We start from the raw sequence: 26,760 nt of genomic DNA on the forward strand, positions 1-26,760 counted from the left end.
GACTGCGTGAATCATGCCTTCATGGTTGAATTACCTCAAAGAAATCATTACTAAAGGACGCCAATAAGAAGAAGAGATTTGCTTGGACCAAGAAACACGAGCATAGTATGGGGTTGCTTTGCTGGTGACACCGTCAGGGATTTATTTAGAATTCAAGGCACACTTAACCAGCATGGCTACCACAGCATGCTGAAGCGATACACCATCTCAACTGTTTTAGGCTTAGAGGGACGATAATTTGTTTTTCAACAGGACAATGACACCTCCAGGCTGTGTAAGGGATATTTGACCAAGGAGAGTGATGGTGCAGCATCAGATGACCTGGCCTCCACAATCATTCGAACCTCAACCTAATTGAGATAGTTTGGGATGAATTGGACCACAGAGTGAAGGAAAAGCAGCCAACAAGTGTTCGGCGTGTGTGGGAGCTCCTTCAAGTTGGAAAAGCATTCCTCATGAAGCTGGAGACAGTGTGCAAAGCTGTCATCAAGGCATGGGTGGCTACTTTGAAGAATGTCATACATTTTTGTTTAACACTTCTTTGTTTACTACAGTACATGATTCTGTGTTATTTCATAGTTTTGTCTTCACTGTGATTGTACAATGTAGAAAACAGTAAAAATAAAGAAAAAACCCTTGAATGAGTAAGTGTCCAAACGTTTGACTGGTACTGTAAGTACATTACATTTAAGATCAAATTCACACAAAGTTTCACATAGACAAATCCCCAGAATACTGCATTGTAAATTATAGCATTTATCCAGGGTTTCACAGAACAGGATCCTTTGGTAAATGTACATATAGCCTCAAACTGAAATATGGCAAGCCTTGCCATCTAGTGGCCGTAAGGAATGAGAGTGTGTTGGAATCCATCACTAGAACTGCAGTGCATGAATAGACGGGTACAGTAGATACAAACACGTTCAGAGGTCTCATCCTTGAAGCAAATATGTGTGTGGTAATACAGGACAATGATAATTATTTAATTGCAGACATGCAGATACCTGTATTCATTGCTAGATAGAGTTAAATAATGGATATTAATTGGCAAATCCATCTGAAAACATACATGTCCAGATGATCCAGTCTGTAGAACAGTGGTCAGAAATGTTCAGTGGTCAGTCAAAACACTATTTTCTCATTCCTCCTTTTGGCAGCAACACCAAGGCTTGTGCAGATATCTTTATTTCAGGTAGTTTCTTCGTGATATTTTGCGTTGGCAAATAAAAAGACATACACATGAAAATAATTACCCCGTATCCTTGAAATTCCCACTGAAATGGAACAATCCTTAACTTGTATAATATTAATATTAATCAAGTAAATCATAAAACACATGGACATGTAAATGTAAAAATACCTAAACAACTTCACATTTTGCAAGTATAATGCAACTGCAGTCTTGGCATAGATTAAATAAATGTCATTGAAGTCAAAGAGTGTTCCTGTGTTACCAAGACGTTGCACAGGACATATATACTGTAGTCAATATAATTGATTTATTATACCTTTCCCTGCAGTCTCTGTTTCAGTCCTGTCTGTAACCAGCACACTGTATCATCTAGACCAGATTCCCTTAGAGAAGGGAACCTCTGCCACCTCTGGTGTGTCGGCTCCCACTCAGCCCAGTCAAAACTCTTCTCTGTTCTGGCACCCCAATGATGGAACAAGCTTCCCCCTAATGTCAGGACAGCAGAGTCCCTGCCAATTTTCCAAAAATGTTTGAAACACTACCTCTTCAAAAAGTATCTTAAATAAGACATTTAATTCATGCTTATGCACTTGTGTTTTCCTACTAGCACTGACATTTGCTGATAACTTCTTTGAGGAAAAATGTACTTACTATGACTGTGATATATGGTTGTCTGACCTAGGTCTCTCAAGATGAATGCACTAACTGTAACGGTGTCTGCAGGCTTCCCATTCGAAACAGTTATGACTTTTTTTCTTTGTTTTGTTTGGTCTTTGGCAAGGTTTTTTTGGGCTGTTCGTGCACACAAACATTTTTAGATGGAAGCCAAAGTCGGTAACAAACTTTACGCTCCTTCCATGGTGATTGGTCAACAGTAGGGATTCTTCAATGCTGTCATTGTTAATGCTTCATGTTTGCTGTCATTCAACTAGAGATGAATCGTTTTCATGCTAATTATTTCACTTGAGAAATATTGCACCAAACATTTTAGATGTAAAGTTAAGCAACTAAGATCTCCTCAGAAAAAAATGTAAAAATTAATGAAACATTTGAGTTATCATTCATTTTGGACGATTTTGAGAAAGTGTTTACTGGCTACGGAGTTTCAATATGGACAAACAGTAGTAATTGCTGCTTTTTTCAAGCGAAGGGCATTTATTATTTTAAACCTCTTTTTCTCCCCAGTTGATAGTTACAGTCTTGTCTCATCACTGCAACTCCCATACAGACTGGGGAGAGGCGAAGGTCGAGAGCCGTGTGTCCTCCCGAAACACGACCCAGCCAAGCCACTCTGTTTCTTGACACAATGCTCACTTAACCCGGAAGTCAGCCGCACCAATGTGTCAGAGGAAACACTGTACACCTGGCAACCGTGTCAGCGTGCATGTGCCCGGCCCACCACAGGAGTCGCTAGAGCGTGATGGGACAAGGACATCCCAGCCGGTCAAACCCTCCCCTAACCCAGACAACGCTGGGCCAATTGTGCACCGCCCCATGGGTCTCCCGGTCGTGGCCAGCAGTGACAGAGCCTGTACTCGAAACAGGATCTCTAGTGGCACAGCTAGCACTGCCTTAGACCTCTGCGCCACTCGGGAGGCTCAAGCGAAGGTCTTTTAAGGGAGTATATGAACACTTGTTCGGCTAAACATCAGCCGAACCAAAGCATGCGGAAAGCTTATGTCTCTCTGGATAAGAGCGACTGCTCATTTATATATTGAAAAAAATAGGGTAGTATAAACCAGTTCCCAGGTCTAAACATAACCAATGAAAAATACAGCCAACTCAACCTGACCATTTGACATTATCATGGTTTGTGAATATGCTAAAATATCATATTGAATTTTATAATACATACACTAATATAATTTAGATGTGTTCTTATGACTATTGTCTTTTTTCCTAATCTTATTCCAGAAAATATCCATGTTCGGGCAGGGCAGCTACATATCATATATGCATCGACATACAGGAAAGTATGTACATTAATGCATTCAAAATGTTTGAGAACTTAAAAATAAAAACACTACAACATCACCATGAAAATCCGATTGTGATCGATGAAAAAAAAATCATTCCATATCAACTCTCAACGCCTTGCTGTACTTGGCAAATCCACAGTGTGAAACAAAAGGGCCCCTGGAGTGGTAGGTTGGGGGGGTGACCTGCCAGACCTCTGGTAGTGGGGTGTACAGTATGTGTCCCAGAGACAGAAGAGGGGGAGTTGGCAGACTGGCAGGTCAGGTCCCTTTGCTGATGCCTGTTGTATGGTAGTCACCCTCCTTCATGGTCCCCAGCCACTCAGCTTGTCTTCTGAGCCTCCATGTGCAACATGGGCCACACTCCACATATAAACTGATTGAACACATTGTGGACAAGTGTTAGGTTGTTGTTGATATTATGGTGCCATACAGATGTAGGATCTTAATTTGAAAAACCTCTTGTGTAACATAACCTGAAGTTCTGATTCTGAATGATCTTCAGGTATGATGAGTATTAGAGAAGGGTGGAGGGGGGCTCTGCCCAACAGTGGGCAGGCATACATACATCCCTGCATGCAGCCGTTATGTATATGAAGATAGCTATTGTATAGATATTGCATCCCAAAAAAATTCCTGATCATAACCCTCAGTCCATAAATGCATACCATAGAACTTAGTTATAACTGATTGAATGTCATGACTGAATGTCACACTACACATACTCAACTATATTTTCTATTCCCAACACCAATAATCTACTTAAAGAGGAACGCTCGGTATAAATATTGTTGGACTGTACAGGAGAACAGCACACTGAAGAGGGGAGATAGCAGAGTCATCTTCTGCTCAAAACCTCACGCTCTCTAGGTGTGGGGGTCTTGATTTGATCACCCTGTCGCAAGTAAAACTTGTAGAGCCTACATCTGTATACACAAGCATAGAACTGGGATGTGTTGAAGAACTGGGAGGATGAGAGCACGCTTACCTTTACTTTTGGTCTGTGTTTGAGGTAGATTGACCGTATCTGCAGGCTACATGACAACAGAACATACTACATTTTTCAGTAACACATTCTTGTAGAAATCATCTGACCATATCCCTACTCAAGATTACCAGTCTGTTCTTAATCTAATTATGTTCTTCAAGCAGAATAAATCAATTTTAGTGGGAACAAATACAATGAGCAAACAAACACAGTAGAAGCTTTATAAGACCTGTAGAATATAGACGGCTCAGTGGATAGTTTACCTGAAGAGTATGTGTAGGTAGGAGCCCAGGCCTGTGAGGATGTGCCACCAGGCATGGAACTGTGTCACCGCCCCAACAACAGGGGGCAATCTCTGTCTGGTGGATCTAAAGGAGAGTGAGGAGTAGAACGTTTTACATTTGATTCTGTCCACAAACGTAGAATCTTAATTTGAGACAGTTTGCTACAGCAGGTAAATAATCCTGCAGCAACAGGAAAGGATGATAAATATTGGCCATTTTTGTAGAGATTGATTAAAAATGTTGAAGGAAGTTCAAGTCAGAAATTTGAAAGTGGAAATTACAAACTTCAGAAGTCTTTTTAAACCTCAAATACAGACCAAGTTAAAAACATTTTTGCATTGCAGGAAAGTTCTTCTTCAACATTGAGATCCTACATCTAGGGAAATGGATGTCCATATTCTGAAGTCAGCATGTGCAAATTGTTTGTATATTTACCTGAGTGAGTCACATGCCAGATTATCAATGTTCCACAACAGGAACCCCAGCAGGAAGACACTCAGGGAGATGTAACACATAGGTTTGAGCCAGGGGTAGACCCTGCAGTTAAAATACAAAGTCATATGAGATCATTTACATTTACATTACATTTAAGTCATTTAGCAGACGCTCTTATCCAGAGCGACTTACAAATTGGTGCATTCACCTTATGACATCCAGTGGAACAACCACTTTACAATAGTGCATCTAAATATTTTAAGGGGGGTGAGAAGGATTACTTTATCCTATCCTAGGTATTCCTTAAAGAGGTGGGGTTTCAGGTGTCTCCGGAAGGTGGTGATTGACTCCGCTGTCCTGGCGTCGTGAGGGAGTTTGTTCCACCATTGGGGAGCCAGAGCAGCGAACAGTTTTGACTGAGCTGAGCGGGAACTGTACTTCCTCAGTGGTAGGGAGGCGAGCAGGCCAGAGGTGGATGAACGCAGTGCCCTTATTTGGGTGTAGGGCCTGATCAGAGCCTGGAGGTACTGAGGTGCCGTTCCCCTCACAGCTCCGTAGGCAAGCACCATGGTCTTGTAGCGGATGCGAGCTTCAACTGGAAGCCAGTGGAGAGAGCGGAGGAGCGGGGTGACGTGAGAGAACTTGGGAAGGTTGAACACTAGACGGGCTGCGGCGTTCTGGATGAGTTGTAGGGGTTTAATGGCACAGGCAGGGAGCCCAGCCAACAGCGAGTTGCAGTAATCCAGACGGGAGATGACAAGTGCCTGGATTAGGACCTGCGCCGCTTCCTGTGTGAGGCAGGGTCGTACTCTGCGGATGTTGTAGAGCATGAACCTACAGGAACGGGCCACCGCCTTGATGTTAGTTGAGAACGACAGTTTGTTGTCCAGGATCACGCCAAGGTTCTTAGCGCTCTGGGAGGAGGACACAATGGAGTTGTCAACCGTGATGGCGAGATCATGGAACGGGCAGTCCTTCCCGGGAGGAAGAGCAGCTCCGTCTTGCCGAAGTTCAGCTTGAGGTGGTGATCCGTCATCCACACTGATATGTCTGCCAGACATGCAGAGATGCGATTCGCCACCTGGTCATCAGAAGGGGGAAAGGAGAAGATTAATTGTGTGTCGTCTGCATAGCAATGATAGGAGAGACCATGTGAGGTTATGACAGAGCCAAGTGACTTGGTGTATAGCGAGAATAGGAGAGGGCCTAGAACAGAGCCCTGGGGGACACCAGTGGTGAGAGCGCGTGGTGAGGAGACAGATTCTCGCCACGCCACCTGGTGGAGCGACCTGTCAGGTAGGACGCAATCCAAGCGTGGGCCGCGCCGGAGATGCCCAACTCGGAGAGGGTGGAGAGGAGGATCTGATGGTTCACAGTATCGAAGGCAGCCGATAGGTCTAGAAGGATGAGAGCAGAGGAGAGAGAGTTAGCTTTAGCGGTGCGGAGCGCCTCCGTGATACAGAGAAGAGCAGTCTCAGTTGAATGACTAGTCTTGAAACCTGACTGATTTGGATCAAGAAAGGTCATTCTGAGAGAGATAGCGGGAGAGCTGACCAAGGACGGCACGTTCAAGAGTTTTGGAGAGAAAAGAAAGAAGGGATACTGGTCTGTAGTTGTTGACATCGGAGGGATCAGTGTAGGTTTTTCAGAAGGGGTGCAACTCTCGCTCTCTTGAAGACGGAAGGGACGTAGCCAGCGGTCAGGGATAAGTTGATGAGCGAGGTGAGGTAAGGGAGAAGGTCTCCGGAAATGGTCTGGAGAAGAGAGGAGGGGATAGGGTCGAGCGGGCAGGTTGTTGGGCGGCCGGCCGTCACAAGACGCGAGATTTCATCTGGAGAGAGAGGGAGAAAGAGGTCAGAGCACAGGGTAGGGCAGTGTGAGCAGAACCAGCGGTGTTGTTTGACTTAGCAAACGAGGATCGGATGTCGTCGATCTTCTTTTCAAAATGGTTGACGAAGTCATCTGCAGAGAGGGAGGAAGGGGGGGGGGGAGGAGCAGTAGGAGTAGCAGTGTTATCTGTGGTGATCCATGTTTCTGTCAGTGCCAAGAAGTCGAGGGACTGGAGGGAGGCATAGGCTGAGATGAACTCTGCCTTGTTGGCTGCAGATCGGCAGTTCCAGAGGCTACCGGAGACCTGGAACTCCACGTGGGTCGTGCGCGCTGGGACCACCAGATTAGGGTGGCAGCGGCCACGCGGTGTGGAGCGTTTGTATGGTCTGTGCAGAGAGGAGAGAACAGGGATAGACAGACACATAGTTGACAGGCTACAGAAGAGGCTACGCTAATGCAAGGAGATTGGAATGACAAGTGGACTACACGTCTCGAATGTTCAGAAAGTTAAGCTTACGTAGCAAGAATCAAGCAAGAGATGTATAAACAATGTTATAACATAGCCCTACTTCAGAGGAGGCTGATGGGGTGAGCTATGGGAGGACAGGTTCATTGTGATGGGTGGAATAGAATCAATGGAACGGTATCAAATGCATCAAACATATGGAAACTACGTTTGACTCCGTTCTATTTCAGCCATTACAATGAGCATTACAATGAGCTTTACAATGAGCTTTACAATGAGCTTTACAATGAGCTTTACAATGAGCTTTACAATGAGCTTTACAATGTGCATTACAATGAGCTCCTCCCACCAGCCTCCTCTGCCCTACTTCGTACTGTGGTTTCTGAAAACGTTGTCATCCAGAACCACAAATATCAGCATAATAGCAGTATCCAATGGTGAGTGGCTATTATACAATTCAAACGTTGTAAGGACAACAAATGTACTGTTGACCTCTTAGTTATCAATTAGTTTCCCAAACTACTGAGCCATGATTCTACCACATTGCCACATACCATGTAACTATGAAGATAGAACGCATCACCAAGCAGGCTACAAGCGCACCATACATGACCTAAGGACACAAAAAGAAGAATCTTTAGTTTTGAAAAGCAACCAAATTCAGATCTGTGTCATATTTTAAAGTAGCCTAATTCTGGTGTTTTCACTAGAACAAAGGTGAAATTAAGTACGAGGTGTGTAATGCACACGTTTTCAACCAGACTTCTCAACCCCTAAAAAAGGACAACACAGCATGTACAAGGTTCAAACACGAGGTTGTGCTAAATCCATGCTCAAATAAAGACTGCTCTTTTGTGATGGTTGATGAGACGTATAAATGGATGGTCACAGTTCGTGTGTTGTATCTAAATGAGTAGCAAATCAAACTACACGCATCAGCTTAATGTGAAACACCAACTAGTTGAAACAATATGCTGACACTATAACGTCCTCCAAAACAGACTGTTGAGGGCATGTTTATGACTAAACGTATGCCACCATGGAGCAGTAGGTTAAGCAGAGGGGGCTCTGAAGTGTAAACAAAGGCTGCTTTGTCACTTTGTTTCTGTTGTTGTCAAGCAACACAGACACTTCTCTAGACGCTCAATATCCACAGCAACACTGGCTATTGTGGTGGTATGCTAGAGAGGAGTTTATGTAAGTGTAACCTGGGCATATAAGATTAGTCAAAGCGATAGTCAAATAGGTGGTGTATGACATGTTGTATGACAAGTGACAACACTGAAATATATTGCATTGCTGAATACAACTGCACAGAGACATCTGAAGTGACATGCCACAATAGCAATCTAACAGGACCTCATGTCTGGCTGTTTCCACTTTTAGCCAGGGGCAATATTTACTAATGAAACAGTGAAACCTAATACCAAACAAAGAGCATGCTCACTGAAGAGTGCAAATGTACTCTCTCTTACCTGGTGAAATACTGGCTCTTTCCATTGTAAATACACCTGGGGGAAAGAAGAGAAAAAGAGAATGCAGATAGTGACATTAGTTATTGACATACAGTAACGGAATGAAAATGGACACAACAGTTACAGTCAGGTCCAAAAGTATTGGCACCCTTGGTAAAGAAGAGGAAAAAAATACTTTATAAAATAAATAATACAAATAGTGAGCTATATTGTATGCACTTTTTAAAATTATATTATTTTATACTAATACAAATGCTCAGAGACAGATTTTGTTCAACAAGCAAAAAAATCTAAATCAAAAATAATCTGCATATGCATCTTTCTTTCGATGCCAAACCCACCACTGGTGTGCGTGGCCAAAGAGCTCTATATTCATGTTATTTGACCACAACACCAGTTCCAATCCAAGTGCCAATGTATTTGAGCAAACTCCAGGCGTTTACATTTGTTGTTTGTTCTCAATAAAGTATGTTTTCTGGCAACCCTTCCAGAGAGCATGGAGGTGGCGTAAACTTGGTCACCGGAAGATACATGAAAAAATAAATAAAACTGTAATTCTCCAGCTTTGGCCCTTTGCCTCCCGAACCATCTTCCTTACTGTACGTGGGGACAAGATACACCTTTGTCCAATAACAGAAAAGTTGACCACTGTTCCAGTGGTTTTAAACTGAATTGTTGCCCTAATAGTGGTATAGATGTAGGATCTTAAATATGAGCCAGTTTGGTACAGCAGGAAAATAATACTGCAGCAACAGGAAATTACAATTATTACGTGGATTATAACTAATGAAAAAATGTTGGAGGGGTTGATACATTTTTCAGTAGGGCAAATCAAGTCTGCCATTTTACAGTGGAAATTACAAACTTTAGAAGCCTTTTTAAACCTTGAATCGACTCCACTTGCTGTGCACGGAAATTCTCAGCAATAAAATAGTGATCAAATTAAGATCCTACAGCTGTAGTGGTGTATATGCATATGCATTAGAATAATATCATTTTTATCAAGGGCACCAATAATTTTTGACCTGACTGTGGGATTTATGAGACACTCACCACACTGACTGAGACACTGAAGAACAATAACAATGTGATAGGAAATAAACTCAGAGTGTTTTCTTGCTTGAAGCATTCATATCTGTAACAAAAAATGAATTAAATTATCATTCCTCTCATGACACATATTTGTAATTATAGACATACTGTATACAGTAAGGCTTTTGAGAAGGATGGAGAGCAAGATGATGAAAGATGCCCCAGTTGAAATGGAGGAACTCTAAGTGCCGCTGAATCCATAGACATCAGCACAGTTACATGGCATCTACAACCACGAGAGAGACACAATATGTGCTTTCTTAGGGTGGATCAATTGGAGGGTTGGATTCACTTTTAGTTTATCACATTACATTTTATATTGCCCTCAAATTACTTTCAGTGAGCTTTTGACCTGGACTGCTCAATGGCATTGGCACTGTGAAAGCTGAAGAGCGTAAATCCATTATGTTGGGTACTTACAGACAGTAGACAAAGACACAGGTGCTGTAGATCATTGGCAGCTCATCCAGCAACTGTGGGGGTCAGACAGCAGAGACAGAGTGATGTATAATGGGATGGTCGGCACGAGCCAAGACAAGACTATTGTTTTCTGTTGACTCCAGTGTCTGACCGAACTGCATGTGCATTCTTCAGGAAATGATGAGGTATCATTTTTTATATCCTTAACAGCTGAAAAGGTCCATGTGATTATGAGAACACAACTCTTCAATGGTGGATGCATACAGTGTGCTGACGAATCACAATTTATTTTTAGATACTAAAAGTCAGCTCACCTGCATCTCATATTGCAGCGTCATATGGAAGCACCAGGAACCAATGCCAACAGCTGGAACAGAAGAAGAGATCACATCAAACAAGCAGCAGGAAGCACAGACATTCAAACCATTCACTCAAATAAACAGGAAGGCATCTTGATGATGTCCTTTTAAAATACTATGAAGTAGGAGTAAGTACTGTAAGTAGCCTTACACAAGCCTTGGCTTGTACGAGCCTGAACGGCTCATAGGAGCAGGAGCCCATCTCCTGTTTCTGGAGTAGGAGGCAGCTTAATGTACAAGTAAATCATATTAAAATGTATTGGTCGCTTACACAGATTTGCAGATTTTATTGCAGGTGCAGCGAAATGCTTATGTTTCTAGCACCAACAGTACATTAATATCTACCAATACAATAACAATACACACAATCAAAAAATTCAGGAAAATAATATTAAGAAATATCAGAGCGAGCAATATATAAAATAAATGGAATGTATAGACAGTATATGAATAGAACATGTGTATACAACTGTAGTTATATAAGATGAGCCATGACTAGAATACAGTATATACATACTGAACACTTAGTATACAAAACATTAAGAACACCTGCTCTTTCCATGACATAGGCTGACCAGATGAATCCAGGTGATAGCTATCATCCCTTATTTACGTCACATGTTAAATCCACTTCAATCAGTGTAGAAGAAGGGGAGGAGACAGGTTAAAGGATTTTTAAGCATTGAGACAATTGAAACATGTATTGTGTATGTGTGCCATTCAGATGGTGAATGGGAAAGATAAAACATTTAAGTGCCTTTTAATGGGGTATGGTATTAGGTGCATAGGTTTGTGTCAAGAGCTGCAACTCTGCTGGGTTTTTCACGCTCAACAGTTTCCTGTTTGTATCAAGAATGGTCCATCACCCAAAGGACATCCAGCCAACTGTGGGAAGCAGTGGAGTCAACATTGGCCAGCATCCCTGTGGACACCTTGTAGAATCTATGCCCAGGCAAATTGAGGTTGTTCTGAGGGAAAAGGGGGAGGTGCAACTCAATATTAGGAAGGTGTTCCTTATGTTTGGTACACTCAGTGGGTAAAATAGTATGAAAACATTAAAGTAGACCAGTGTTCAATGACTCTAGGTACATAGGGCAGCATGTATATGGTGCAGGGTAGAGTACCAGGTGGTAACCAACTAGTGACAGTGTAAGGTTCAGGGCAGGTTACCAGGCGGAGGCCGACTAGTGATGACTGTTTAACAGTGTGATGCCCTGGAGATAAACAGCTTCGATCAGTCTCTCGGTCCCAGCTATGATGCACATGTACTGTCTATGCCTGGTAGCGGGGTGAATAGGCCGTGGCACGGGTGGCTGAGGTCCTTGATCTTCTTGGCCTTCCTGTGACACCGGGTGCTGTAGATGTCCTGGTGGACAGGCAGTGTGCCCCCAGTGATGTGTTGGGCTGACCGCACCACCCTCTGGAGAGCCTTGCGGTTGTGGACAGTGCAGTTGCCATACCAGGCAGTAATACAGTCAGACCGAATGCTCTCAAAAGTGAATCTGAAGACATTTGTGAGGGTCTTAGGGGCTGAGACATTTCTGAGGTCGAAAAGGGTCTGTTCAGGGCTCTACAGGGCAACCATATTACTCGCAAATGGCCTAAATATTTTTCTGTGCGAACTGGAATTTTTATTTAGGCGCACCAGTGCCCCTAGAAGAATGAAGGATTCTAGCTTTATTACCTCATATTTTTCATTGAAATCCTACATTTCTTTGTATGCGCCTACATTTTCCAACTTAGGCACACGCATGCTCCTTGTAAAAAAGGTCAGCGTAGAGCCCTGCTGTTGTGCTTTCTTCACCACTCTGTCGGTGTGGAGGGACTATTTTAGGACCTCAGTGATGTGCACGCGGAAGAACTTGAAGCTTTTGACCCACTCCACTGCAGCTACATCGATGTGGATGGAGGAGTGTTCTCTCTGCTGTCTCCAGTAGTCCACGATCAGCTCTTTCGTTTTGTTGACGTTGAGGGGAGATATCTCTCTCATGCAGTCTCCTCTGAACAGTTGATGTTGAGATGTGTCTGTTACTTAACTTCTTCGATATAGGGGGCGCTCTTTTAATTTTTGGATTAAGTTTCCCGTTTTAAACAAGATATTTTGTCACGAAAAGATGCTCGACTATGCATATAATTGACAGCTTTGGAAAGAAAACACTCCGACGTTTCCAAAACTGCAAAGATATTATCTGTGAGTGCCACAAAACTGATGCTACAGGTGAAACCAAGATGAAATTCTAAACAGGAAATGTCCCAGATTTTGAAGGTGCTGTGTTCCAATGTCTCCTTATATGGCTGTGAATGCGCCAGGGAATGAGCTTACACTTTCTGTCGTTTCACCATGGTGTCTGCAGCATTGTGACGTATTTGTAGGCATATCATTGGAAGATTGACCTACATCTACCAGGTGCTCGCTTGGTGTCCTCCGTCGCAATTATTGCGCAATCTCCAGCTGCGTGTATTTTTCCATTTGCTTCTGAGGAGAAACCCAACTGCCACGAATGATTTATCATCGAATAGATATGTGAAAACACCTTGAGGATTGATTCTAAACAACGTTTGCCATGTTTCTGTCGATATTATGGAGTTAATTTGGAAAAAAGTTTGGCGTTGTAATGACTGAATTTTCGTTTTTTTTTTTCTTAGCCAAACGTGATGAACAAAACGGAGCGGTTTCTCCTACACAAATAATATTTTTGGAAAAACTGAACATTTGCTATCTAACCGAGTCTCCTCATTGAAAACATCCGAAGTTCTTCAAAGGTAAATTATTTTATTTGAATGTTTTTCTTGTTTTTGTGAAAATGTTGCCTGCTGAATGCTAGGCTTAATGCTATGCTAGCTATCAATACTCTTACACAAATGCTTGTGTAGCTATGGTTGAAAAGCATATTTTGAAAATCTGAGATGACAGTGTTGTTAACAAAAGGCTAAGCTTGTGAGTGAATATATTTCTTTCATTTCATTTGCGATTTTCATGAATAGTTAATGTTGCGTTATGGTAATGAGCTTGAGGCTATGATTACGCTCCCGGATACGGGATTGCTCGACGCTAGAGGTTAATCTCTGTGAAGAATTTATTTTGGCTGCAATCTGAGGTGCAGTTAACTCTAATGAACTTATCCTCTGCAGCAGAGGTAACTCTGGGTCTTCCTTTCCTGTGGCAGGCCTCATGAGAGCCAGTTTTATAATAGCGCTTGATGGGTTTTGCGACTGCGCTTGAAGAAACTTAACGTTCTTGAAATGTTCTGTATTAACTGACCTTCATGTCTTAGAGTAATGAAGGACTGTCATTTCTCTTTGCTTATTTGAGCTGTTCTTGCCATAATATGGACTATTTTACCAAATAGGGCTATCTCAAACACATTAAGGAAAGACATTCCACTATTTAACTTTTAACAACGCACTCCTGTTAATTGAAATGGATTCCAGGTGACTACCTCATGAAGCTGGTTGAGAAAATGTCAAGAGTATGCAAAGCTGTCAAGGCGAAGGGTGGCTTTGAAGAATCTCAAATATATTTTTGTTTAACACTTTTTTGGTTACTACATGATTCCATATCTGTTATTTCATAATTATGGTCTTCACTATTTTTCTGCAATGTAGAAAACAGTAAAAATAAAGAAAAACCCTGGAATGAGTATGTTTCCAAACTTTTGACTAGTACTGTAAATTTTGCCCTCAGAACAGCCTAAATTCATCAGGGCATTGACTCTACAAGGTGTTGAAAGCGTTCCACAGGGATGCTGGCCCGTGTTGACTCAAACGCTTCCCACAGTTGTGTCAAGTTGGCTGGATGTTCTTTGGGCTGTGGACCATTCTTGATAGACACGGGAAACTTTTGAGCATTTCAAACCCAGCGTTGCAGTTCTTAATACAAACCGGTGCATCTGGTACCTACTACCATATCCCATTCAAAGGCACTTGGATTTTTTTGTCTTGTCCATTCACACTCTGAATGGCACACATACACACAATCCATGTCTCAGTTGTCTCAAGCTTTAAATATCATTCTTCAACCTGTCTTCTCCCCTTCATCTACACTGATTGACGTGGATTTAATAAGTGACATTAATAAGGGATCATAGCTTTCACCTGGTCAGTCTATGTTATGGAGAGAGCAGGTGATATTAATGTTTTGTATACTCAGCATACCGGATCAAGCATTCCATTCCAGCTAAACAATGGATATAATGTATAGCGTAAAAATAAAAATACATATCTAAAATGTATTAAATAAAAATCAGAGATCAGTAATATTTTACACACACATTAACGTACCCATAGGCAATGATTTCTGATGAAAAAACAAATGGTAAAAATGGGTGGATATAGCATTTAGGAAATAAACTCCTCATTTGTATTATAAAATATTAGTAAATCATACTAATAGTTCCTGATGTGTATGGAGCACCTACCTGCCAGTCCCAGAAAAGAGTAGACGTAACGGAACTCTAGGCCGTCTTTATACGTCTGGATGGCACCGTAGATGGGAGGCAGGATCATAATGAGGTTGCTGACAGTGTTCCCTGTACAACAAGATAACAAACAGAGCAACTGTCAGAGGAAGACAAGACAACGTGTAGTGTATGATAGCAAACAACCACAATCATTTGATGTCTGATAGAATTTCTAATAGTGTGTCTCTTAGCAGATGGAAAACTAGAGAAAGTTAGTGTTTACTTTCTGTAAGCAGGTCCAATTTATAAAATCAGTAAGATTTAGACTGGTGAAATGAGTTATTTATTTATTTATAAGGCCATTTTAGGAAAACTGCCATTTTATCTATGCTGTCTTCTGGCTCGAAAGGAAAATGCATAAAAGCATGGTCCTTTAATTTCTCAGCCCCCTGGTCTTGGAATCTCCTCCAAGCCAACCTAAAACTACAGGACCTGGTGTCCCTGGATGAGGTCAAAGGACAAATAGATGAACAGGTTGTTAAGACATGTAGTTGTTACTAGATGTCACTAGTTGCTTATGTAACGAAGCATGTTGTTTTACTTCACACACACCACAAACAAACATGCCTGCGCACACACACATCCACTGTTTGTTTGCTGTTGTATTTGTGCAGTCTCCAGTGTCTTCTGTCTGTGTTGTCAGTTTTGTCTTCCATAGTTTTTGTCTATCCCAGCCTCCATCCCCACAGGAGGCATTTTGCCTCTTGCCATCATTGTCAATAAGAATTGGTTCTTAAATTCACTTGCCTGGTTAAATAAAGGTAACATATTTAATTTGAAGATTTCACAACACCAAGTGATGGTTGATGATCAACGATGCTAATGATTAGAAAGTTGTTTCAAGTTGGGGCTTATATGCAAGAGGCAAGAGCTCTGAGGGCTAACTCAGTTCGTTGTTCAGTTAACACTGCTACACTGCTGTACTGTATTTGTTGCTTGCTTAGCTGCTGGTTACAAAAGAAAAGGATTCTTGAAATCATATTCTTACAAATATATGTACAAGACTAAGGAATATTGGATGTCTGTTGCACAATATTTATGTTTAACATTAGGCTGCTGCCCTACATTAGTAAGTTGTGTTGTACATTAGGCTGACTGACTTCAGGTCAAATAGCATTAGGCATTCCCCAAGGTGCTGTAGTCAGTACAATGCCAATAACTTTCCTGTTTAACGTTTTCATTAGTTTAACTTTAACCAAACATGAGGAGAATCTCCTGTTGAATGTATTCTGACCTCCCTCGATGCTGCAAGCAGCGCTACTATTATTCAGCTCTGCTGAGGTTCTGAAAACTGAGATATAGCACATGTATGCCACACAAAGAGGGTAAAAATTGTGGTTGCCTCTTTGTCTGTCTTCCACATTAGATTTATTTGACGTTGCACATCCCAGGCCTTTTATTCTACAACTTGGGACCCAATTTAAGAGCCAAACCAACCATTGCTTCAAACTCTACTGGTCGTGTGGAGCATCAGTGACATGGTCACTTTAATAATACAGTGTTCTACACATTTATAAAAGCTATGTAAGAGCAAGTGTTCTGTTATCAGAGTATTAGTTCTAGGTTAGATGCTTTTTAATACAATTTTAAAAATCATTCATATTATGCATGTGAATAGTCATTCAATCTAGTGTTTTCACCTTTCCAAGGTCAAGGAGAGAAGAGGAGTGTTGGGTCACTCAGTGTAATGTGGGTCATGGGTGAGTCAGAGATAGCGAGAGAAAACTAAAAGAGCAGTAGTTAAACACAGCTAATTCTGACCAAATTGGCAGTTTCGAAAATTGGCATCATTAAAAACATAATAAAGCCAACTGTATTATCAATGGGGTTTGCCATAACAGGACAGTGGGTGTGGGATTCTCAGAAAGCCTGTAGGGCAGCGTTTCTCAAACTTTTTGGGGCCAGAGATCTCTTTTGTAATAGAAAATTCACCAATGACCCCCTCATAACTCAAGTGAGATAGAACTAGCATAGACGGAGTTTTACTGCTGCACTCACAATCTTTTTTCACTCATATCATTCAAAAAGGGTATCCAAAAGCAAATTACGAATTCTGAGTTGCAGGTTATCTTGCAATGGAATGGAGCTCTTAGTGTTAAAGATAATTATCATGAATAGAAAAATGTTGCGGTGCCTATGTAACATGCTGACTAAACCAGCCCCGCACGTGAGTCCGTGTGCGCCATCGCATGACCTGCCCCCAAATTAATGTAGTTGGTTCACAGTTGGTTTTGATATTTTAATCTGCGTATCAAGATCGCGTCTGGTGGTTTGTCCTCACCAGGCGCGATCTTGATACGCAGATTAAAATATCAAAACCAACTGTGAACCAACTACATTAATTTGGGGGCAGGTCAAAACGCATGTGAAACTAGCTTTTTCTAGCTAGTTTGTCCTGGGAGATGAACATTGGGATGTTATTTTACCTGACATGCATATGGTCCTCTTTTTAGCTAGTTCTTTGTAGAATTTTCACCCAGAGTTTATTTGAGCGCTTGGCTACGCAGATGCTCGTTCAACATGCGAGTGTGGTTGGTTGTGTGGTGTGGTTGAAACAATGATTTATATTAACACTAGATGACTAGCAGGGGACGCTGTTTTGAAGCTATAATGCCTCCATTTTGGTACTCCCCCACCAATGTAAAACATATTTTAGAAGCTATATAAATGCATTTTTGAAATATACAAAAACATTTTCCTTAAAGTATATATATTTTTTAAGTACTATTGCTAATGTCCACACTACAACAAAAATGCTTAAATACATGTACTTTTATCCTTGAAACATTTTACTTAAATACTGTAGAATTCCAATCATTCCTACAGTGCCTTCAGAAAGTATTCACATAGCTTGACTTTTTTTCACATTTTGTTGTGTTACAAAGTAGGATTAAAATGTATTTAATTGTCTTTATTTCTCAACGATCTACACAAAATACTCAAAGTGGAAGAAAAATTCTAAAGTTTGATTTTAATTTGTACAAAACACTAATATTTCTTCATGAAATAAGTATTCAAACCTCTTGAGTCAATACATGTTAGAATCACAATTGGCAGTGATTACAGCTGTAAGTCTTTCTGGTTAAGTCTCTAAGTCTTGCTTTCCATACTTGGATTGTGCAACATTTACCCATTGTTCTTTTCAAATTTCTTCAAGCTTTGTCAAATTGGTTGTTGATCATTCCTAGACAAACATTTTTCAGGTCTTGCAATATATTTTCAAGTAGATTAAAGTCAAAACCGTAACACAACCACTCAGGAAATGTCACTGTCTTCTTGGTAAGCAACTCCAGTGTAGATTTTTGCCGTGTTGTCGTGCTGAAAGGTGAATTAATCTCCCAGTGTCTGGTGGAAAGCAGACTGAACCAGGTTTTCCTCTAGGATTTTGCCTGTGCTTAGCTCCATTCCTTTGTTATCCTGAGAAACTCACCAGTCCTTAACGATTACAAGCATACCAATACCAATAACCAATAACATGATGCAGCCACCACTCTGCTTGAAAATATGGAGAGTGGTACTCAGTAATGTGTTGTATTGGATTTTCCCCAAACATAGCACTTTGTATTCAGGACTAAAAGTGAATTGCTTTTCCACATCTTTTGCAGTATTACTTTAGTTCTTTCTTGCAGGATGCATGTTTTGGAATATTTGTATTCTGTCCTTTTTACTCTGGTTAGTATTGTGGAGTAACTACAATGTTGTTGATCCATCCTCAGTTTTCTCCTGTCACAGCAATTAAACACTAACTGTTTTAGTCACCATTGGCCTCATGGGGAAATCCCTGAGCAGTTTCCTTCCTCTCTGGTGACTGTGTTAGAATGGACGCCTGTATCTTTGTAGTGGGTGTATTGATACACCCTCCAACCTTCACCATGCGCAAAGGGATATTCAATGTCTGCTTTTTCATTTTCACACATCTATCAATAGGTGCCCTTCTTTGAAAGACATTGGAAAACCTCCCTGTTCATTGCGGTTGAATCTGTTTGAAATTCACTGCTCGACTGAGGGACCTTACAGATACTTGTATGTGTGGGGTACAGACATGAGGTAGTCAGTCCAAAATCATGTTAAACACTATTATTGTGTCCATGCAACGTATTATGTGACTTGTTTAGCACATTTTTACTCCTGAACATGTTTAAGCTTTCCATAACAAAGGGGTTGAATACAGTACTTTTTTTTATTCAAGACATTTCAGCTTTTCATTTTTTTTGTTTGCATTTGTAGAACATAATCAAAAAACATAATTATTCTTTGACATTGTGGATTATTGTGTGTAGGCCAGTGAAAAAACAACCTCATTTAATCAATTTTAAAGTCAGGCTGTTACAACAAAATACGGAAAAAGTCTAGGGGTGTGAATTGGTGATGGGTTGGGTTGACTCATAACCCGCCATCCCCCCCAGTTATATACGTTGGGCTGACGGGTTTAGGGTCATTCAATATTGTTTGGATGAAGAGCGTGTGTGGCGGGCAGGTTGAATAAAGAGAAAACAGTACATAAAAAAATCCAGAAATGTATACTTCTTGTGCAATTTCTATCTATAGGCTACATTGAGGTTTTTCTTTCATTATTTTAGGCTGTCTGGCATTAGTGCGTAAGCCTAAGGTTTAGGGTCAAACTGTATGCAGGCCAAATAGTCTACACGCCTATGGCCAAATGTTTTTGGGAGCGGGCAGAAAAAGTTTACGTCACTCCACAGAGGCAAAAGTGAAAATGTCGGAGTTTAATTCAATAAGAGAAAAGCTGAAGAGTTGAAAATAAAAGAGGGCCAGAAAAGTAATGTTTGGGAAAGATTTGGTGAAGTGGTATCTCTGTCAGGTCTGGGATTCGATGGCCCACTATGTTACCTGCCGAAAGAGTCTATATGCTGAAGCCATCTTGTGGCGCATTTCGTTGTACACATGCGCAAAGCGACTTTTTAATGTGCCGTGTAGATAGCCTATTACAGTAGCATACTTGTAAACAGTTAGGCCTCTTTGAAAGAGCGCGGTGCGGCTGCAGGTGCAAGTGAAGTTGTGACTCATTGGCGGGTCTGGCATCGCCCTAGGCAAGAAGCACGGTCGAGGTGACGACAATAATGGTAACTTCTACCTTACCGGTATAAAAACATCAAAGCTGTATTTAAATGTAGAAATAACAGACATGATCTAGCCTTCTGGCGCGAGCGTACGGGAATGGCACCACCAGGCATAATGTTTACGCTATTTCTGAGACGGATTTCCGCACGGAGCCACATCCGTATTTATTGCATTCATTTTTTGTTTTCTATTACTAGTTTTGCAATACGCATGGTGTCAGCTGTACTTACAGAATTCTGCGATGTAGAAAGAGACGACATAATTATCCTCACACCAATCTAGCGTTGAGGTTGGCCGCCCCCAGTATCCCAGCCTGTCTGCGGATGGAGCCATGATGGAAAAAACGATCGGGCAGTTCTGTGTGTTTTGCAGTCCAAACACTTAAAAGACACACCCTATACCCTCAAATGAAGTGGACACTTCTGATGACGTTTTATGACGTCTGACGAGTATACACTTACAGGGCGAGGGAGGAAGGAATGATTTTTGTGTGTGTGTGAGTTAAGGAGGAGTGCAGCATCTTTAGTACTAACGAATTATGACCGAAAGGCGCCCTCCATCACCTCAGTTACAACCAATTGTATGTATTAACCCTAGATGACTGACAGGGGCGCTGTTTTGAAGCCACTGGCGCTGCCATTTTGGTACACCATAGTAAAATATATACAGTACCAGTCAAAAGTTTGGACACACCTACCCTTTCCAGTGTTTTTCTTTATTTTTACTATTTTCTACATTGTAGAATAATAGTGAAGACATCACAACTATGAAATAACACATGGAATCATATACCGGTACCCCCTGTATATAGCCTCGCTATTGTTATTTTACTGCTGCTCTTTAATTATTTTATTTCTTATTTTTTACTTATCTACTTAGTTATTTTTCTTAACTGCATTTTTGGTTAAGGGCTTGTCAGTAAGCATTTCACTGTAAGGTGCATGTCACAAATAACATTTGATTTGATGTAGTAACCAAAAAATTGTTAAACAAATCAAAAGGTATTTTATATTTGAGACGCTTCAAAGTAGCCACCCTTTGCCTTGATGACAACTTTGCACACTCTTGGCATTCTCTCAACCAGCTTCATGAGGTAGTCAACTGGAACGCATTTAATTTAACAGGTGTGCCTTGTTAAAAGTTAATTTGTGGAATTACTTTCCTTATTAATGCATTTGAGCCAATCAGTTGTGTTGTCATAAGGTAGGTGTCACGTCTACTCCTGCTCCACCTCTCCAGCACTCAATGTCGCAGGTTTACTAATCCCTGCCTCTGACTACCATCATTACGCACACCTGGCACCATCGTTATGTGCACCTGCGCCTCATTATGAGACTCACCTGGACTCCATCACTTCACTGAATACCTCCCCTATATCTGTCAATCCCTTTCATTCCCTGGCAGTATTAGTTATGTGTTTCATGTCCAGACGCTACTCTTGTTTTGTATCGATCTATGTTTATTGTATTATTAAACTCACCCCTGCACTTGCTTTTTGACTCCCAGCGTCTCCTTTACAAAATAGCGCCTTGACAAATGGAAGCAGCAGGAAATCAGGATATCTCCCAGACAGTCGACGAACAGGGATACCTACTTTGTCAACACCATGACCCGCTGGCACAACTGGAGAAGGCTATGGAAGAGGTTCTTCACAGTCTTCAACGTCTCGAACACATCCTAGATGCGTTGCCTTCAACTAGCGGAGGATACTCTGTCAACCGGCAGACCCAGCGAGCCAGAACACCAGTCCATTCAACAGTCCGCCCAGGTCAGCGATGCCCGTTTATCTCTCCCGGATAAATATGACAGAACCCCATCGAAATGCCGTGGATTCCTACTCCCCACCACGAGAGGTCCAAGGTTGCCACGGTTATTTCTCTGCTGACTCTACGACCGTCTGGGAGAGAGGAGAGGAGGAACTGGCTTCATATTAGGAGTTCATGGCTCTGTTCAGAGGTATCTTCGATCATCCACCGGAGGGCAGATAGGGGGTGAGCGCCTATTCCAACTGCGGCAGGATTACCAGACCGCTGCCGAGTTCACACTCACCTTCCGGACAATAGCAGCATCCAGCGGATGGAATGAGCCATATGCTATTCAGAAGAGGACTGCACGAGGAGGTCCAGACAGAACTGGCATGTAGAGACGTCAACCTCTCCTTGAACGTGATGGCCATCCGCCTGGATAACCTACTTCGGGAACATCGGTACCCGCATCGCTTCTCTCCCTCTCTCAGTGACCACTCTGTATCAGACCCTGAACCCATGGAGGTAGGGGTCACACGCCTCCACGCTTGAGCGACGGAGACGGAAACAGCTGGGGCTCTGTCCCTATTGTGGTCAAGGGGGGCACCAGCTTTAGTATTGTCCGTCACGTCCCAACTTGGGATCCACGAGAGCAGAGGGACAGTCAAGTGATTTTCCACCTCCTGGGGCAGGTGTGAGTATCCCATTTTCATAATTTTCTGACAAACACTTTTTAGTGTCGATCACACTAGCTGGCTGTCCCTCATGTACTGTTTCTACCTCGCTAGTGGATTCCGGTATGGCGGGGAACGTTATTGATCAGACCCTTGCCCCCTCTCTGAACATCACCTCATACCCGCTCTGCTCTCTGTTTCAAGGCCTTGATAATTGGCCACTAGGATCTGGAATCATCACACTCATCACCACACCACTCATTCATCAGGAAAACATTCCCTTCTTCATCATTAGTGCACCAGCTCACAAGATCAGCCTCCCAATGCTCCAATGCCACAACCCCAACCCTAACATCTCATGGTCAAGGATGAGTATCACGGACTGGTTACCCGAATGCCGGAGGACCTGCTTTCCCAGTCTTAGCCCCTGTGATCTAGGACGTAGATGTGGACATTCGCCAGGCTCTGGAGAGGGAACCCGCACCCACTACCTGTCCTCCTGAGCGCATCAATGTTCCCATGGTGATAAGGGATCTCTCTCTCTCTGGTCTCCCTACTGCTCTCTAGGTCGCTGAAGCACTGTTCCAGCAGGGCTTCGGGCATTCTGGTCTTTCGAAGGACATAGTCTCCGACTGAGTCAGGGTCAGCCTCACTTCCGGGTATAGGCCTCAGTCTATAGGGGTGGTGTACAGTAGATAGCCCTATTTGGTAAAATACCAAGTCCATATTATGGCAAGAACAGCTCAAATAAGCAAAGAAAAATGACATTCCATCATTACTTAAAGACATGGAGGTCACTCAATATGGAACATTTCAAGAACTTTGAATGTTTATTCAAGTGCAGTCGCAAAAACCTTCTAATGCTATATTGAAACTGGCTCTCACGAGGACTGTCACAGGAAAGGAAAACCGACCGACATCTCAACATCAAGTGTTCAGAGGAGACTGTGTGAATCAGGCCTTCATGGTCGAATTGCTGCAAAGAAACCAATACTAAAGGACACCAATAAGAAGAGACTTGCTTGGGCCAAGAAACACAAGCAATGGACATTAGACTGGTGGAAATCTTTCCTTTGGTCTGATGAGTCCAAATTTGAGATTTTTAGTTCCAACCGACGTGTCTTTGTGAGATGCAGAGCATGTGAACGGATGATCTCCATGCGTGGTTTCCACCGTGAAGCATGGAGGAGGGGGTGCGATGGTATGAGGGTGCTTTGCTGGTGACACTGTCTGTGATTTATTTAGAATTCAAGGCATACTTAACCAGTATGGCTACCACAGCACTCTGCAGTGATATGCCCTCCCATCTGGTTTAAGCTTAGCGGGACTATCATTTTTTTTTTTGTGGGACAATGACCAAAAAGACACCTCCAGGCTGTGTAAGGGCTATTTGACCAAGAAGGAGAGTGTTGGAGTGCTGCATCAGATGACCTGGCCTCCACAATCATCCGACCTCAACCCAATTGTGATGGTTTGGGATGAGTTGGACCGCAGAGTGAAGGAAAAGAAGCCAATAAGTGCTCAGCATATGGGAGAACTCCTTCAAGACTGTTGGAAAATCATTCCAGGTGAAACTGGTTGAGAGAATGCCATGAGTGTGCAAAGCTGTCATCAAGGCAAAGGATGGCTATTTTGAAGAGTCTAAAATGTATTTTTATTTGTGTAACACTTTTTTTGTTACTACATGATTCCATATGTGTTATTTCATAGTTTTGATACCTTCACTATTATTCTACAATGTAGAAAATAGTAAAAATAAAGAAAAACCCTTGAACAAGTAGGTGTGTCCAAACTTTTGACTGGTACTGTATATATTTTTTGGGAATAGTAAGAATACCTTACTGTCCCCACTACAACAACAACAAAAATATCTAAATACATTTGATTGAAATACTGTAGAAGTAAATTAATTCCTATGGCGGACTGCTCCTACTGAGGAGTACCAGTATGGTGGCCGGGGGCTATGAAGTCTCTCATTGGCCATTACATAGCATAAGCACTCCAGGGTTTATACACATCATTGGTTTACAACCAACCTGATACAGGTGAGATTTGCTTGGGCAGGTTACTGCAGAAACATACCGACATTCACAACAGTGTTTTCTTAAATGTATCAGCGGTATAGGCCACTTTCGGGTTCTCATCCTGGCAAATGGTACAACAATGATTGTGCTTTTAATGAATTTGTGTTATTAGTGTGTAATTAACTTTAAACCATGTAATTAAATCCATTTTTTAAAAACGGGTGATTTATATACCATAATCATTTTTGACACTTTAAAATGTCCCATGAGCTTAGTTCAACTGTCGTTCCCCATCAGAACCCAAAATATAGGCATGCTTTACTCTGTTTGTTAACAATACAGGCCTAATTGTAAACAAACACTGTATAGTCTTAAAACATGGTTCAAACTATAATTTTGATATCATCGATGGTCAGTCCTTGCATCCATAGCTCTGTCTATGAATTTGAAAACGGTTACATTTCTCCAGCCCCATCACTTATCCTTTTACCAAAACAGTGTCTGGGCGATGATTTGTTATTGATTGAACTGCAGATTGCCCATTTAAGTGTATTCTATTCATTTATTGGGAAATATAGCCTATACTGCTTTGTTCCTTACAAAGGTTTAGATGACCAGTACAAATAGAGGACTCAGGAAGCTGTGACATAATAGCCAGAAATACCAGTTTATAGGTACACTGAAAAATAGTAGAGGGATTGAAATCTTGGTACAACACATCTGCATAAAGTGCAGGTAATTACATTTACATTACATTTAAGTCATTTAGCAGACGCTCTTATCCAGAGCGTGTCTTGTCCTTCTAGATCTTCATCATGATGTTACCAAGATGGTATTAAGATGGACCAGCTTGAACTTGAGAAAAGTAAGTCAACCAACATCTGATGAATGGTAAGCCTTCTACAACATTCTTGACATAACTCTCTGCAAGTTTAGTTCAGTTCTCAACACTGGGGACACTCAGGGGTGCATGCTTAGTCCCCTCCTGTACTGCGTGGCCAAACGACTGCGTGGCCAAGCACGACTCCAACACCATCATTAAATTTGATGACACAACAGTGGTAGGCCTGATCACCAACAACGATGGGACAGCCTATAGGAAGGATGTAAGAGACCTGGCAGTGTGGAGCCAGGACAACAACCTCTCCCTCAACATGAGCAAGGCAAAGGAGATGATCGTGGGCTACAGGGAAAGGAGGGCCGAACACACCCCCATTAACAACGACGGGGCTGTAGTGGAGCGTGTCGAGAGTTTCAAGTTCCTTGGTGTCCACATCACCAACAAACTATCATGGTCCAAATACACCAAGACAGTCGTGAAGAGGGCACAATACACATTTTCCCCCTCAGGAGACTGAAAAGATTTGGTATGGGTCCCCAAATCCTCAAAAAGTTATACAGCTGCACTATCGAAAGCATCCTGACCGGTTGCATCACCAACATGGTATGGCAACATTCTCTGCCTCTGACCGTAAGGCGCTACAGTGGGTAGTGCGTACGGCCCAGTACATCACTAGAGCCAAGCTTTGTGCCATCCAGGACCTATATACTAGGTGGTGTCAGAGGAAGGCTTAAAATTGTCAAAGACTCCAGTCACCCAAGTCATAGACTGTTCTCTCTGCTCCCGCACGGCAAGCAGTACCAGAGCGCCAAGTCTAGGCCCAAAAGTCTCCTCAACAGCTTTTACCCCCAAGCCATAAGACTGCTGAACAATTAATCAAATGGCCATCAGGCCTATTTACATTGACACCCCAGCCCCTCCTTTATTTTTGCACTGCTGCTACTCGTTGTTTATTGTCTATGCATAGTCACTTTACCCCTACCTACATGTACAAATGACCTCAACAAACCACTTCCCCTACACATTGACTCGGCATTGGCACCCCCTGTATATAGCATCGTTATTTTATTGTGTTACTTTATTTATTTATTTAGTAAGCTCATGAAAGCCATTGAACATGTTTAATTCACACAAACTTCATCTGAAAGTTTCAGTATTGATTATTTACAGTAATCTCAGTAAGAAATATGGTAGCATGATTGCCATTGCTAGCTAGATAACTAGCTAAAACGGTTGCCCAGAAACAAACATTTTAAGAAGATTTGTAAGAAGATATTTAAGAAGTTCCTAAGAAAATTATGAAATCTTAAGATTGTTGAGGAATTGCATTTACAAACTATCTTATGAATTTTTCTTTTTTTCTTAAGAAGTTGCTTAAATTTTTGCATAAGAAGTGTTTTGTGAATCTGGGCCATAA

The 26,760-nt window shown here is 41.9% G+C and overlaps 1 protein-coding gene across 1 annotated transcript; it reads right to left on the reverse strand.

Moving 5' to 3' along the window:
* Positions 1-736: 736 nt before the first annotated feature.
* acer3 (alkaline ceramidase 3) lies at positions 737-20,602 on the reverse strand. Its single transcript, XM_046322702.1, has 11 exons — positions 20,290-20,602; positions 14,936-15,046; positions 10,473-10,525; positions 10,159-10,211; positions 9,700-9,781; positions 8,647-8,682; positions 7,726-7,784; positions 4,876-4,977; positions 4,420-4,524; positions 4,157-4,202; positions 737-3,544 (listed from the first exon to the last, which is right to left on the reverse strand). The coding sequence occupies exons 1-11, from the start codon at positions 20,390-20,392 to the stop codon at positions 3,491-3,493; spliced, it is 804 nt and encodes a 267-aa protein (XP_046178658.1). The 5' UTR covers positions 20,393-20,602; the 3' UTR covers positions 737-3,490.
* Positions 20,603-26,760: the final 6,158 nt, after the last annotated feature.

This window comes from Oncorhynchus gorbuscha, linkage group LG02 (assembly GCF_021184085.1).
Source record: "Oncorhynchus gorbuscha isolate QuinsamMale2020 ecotype Even-year linkage group LG02, OgorEven_v1.0, whole genome shotgun sequence".
Classification (NCBI taxonomy): domain Eukaryota; kingdom Metazoa; phylum Chordata; class Actinopteri; order Salmoniformes; family Salmonidae; genus Oncorhynchus; species Oncorhynchus gorbuscha.

Excerpts from the sequence above, each read along its gene's own strand:
- acer3 (XM_046322702.1), bottom strand. The coding sequence starts at position 20,392 with ATGGCTCCATCCGCAGACAGGCTGGGATACTGGGGGCGGCCAACCTCA. Across the intron at positions 15,047-20,289 it reads TTTCTACATCGCAGAATTCT|GGAACACTGTCAGCAACCTC; the intron begins GTAAGTACAGCT and ends CTTGTTGTACAG. Across the intron at positions 4,203-4,419 it reads TACCTACACATACTCTTCAG|CCTGCAGATACGGTCAATCT; the intron begins GTAAACTATCCA and ends GTTGTCATGTAG.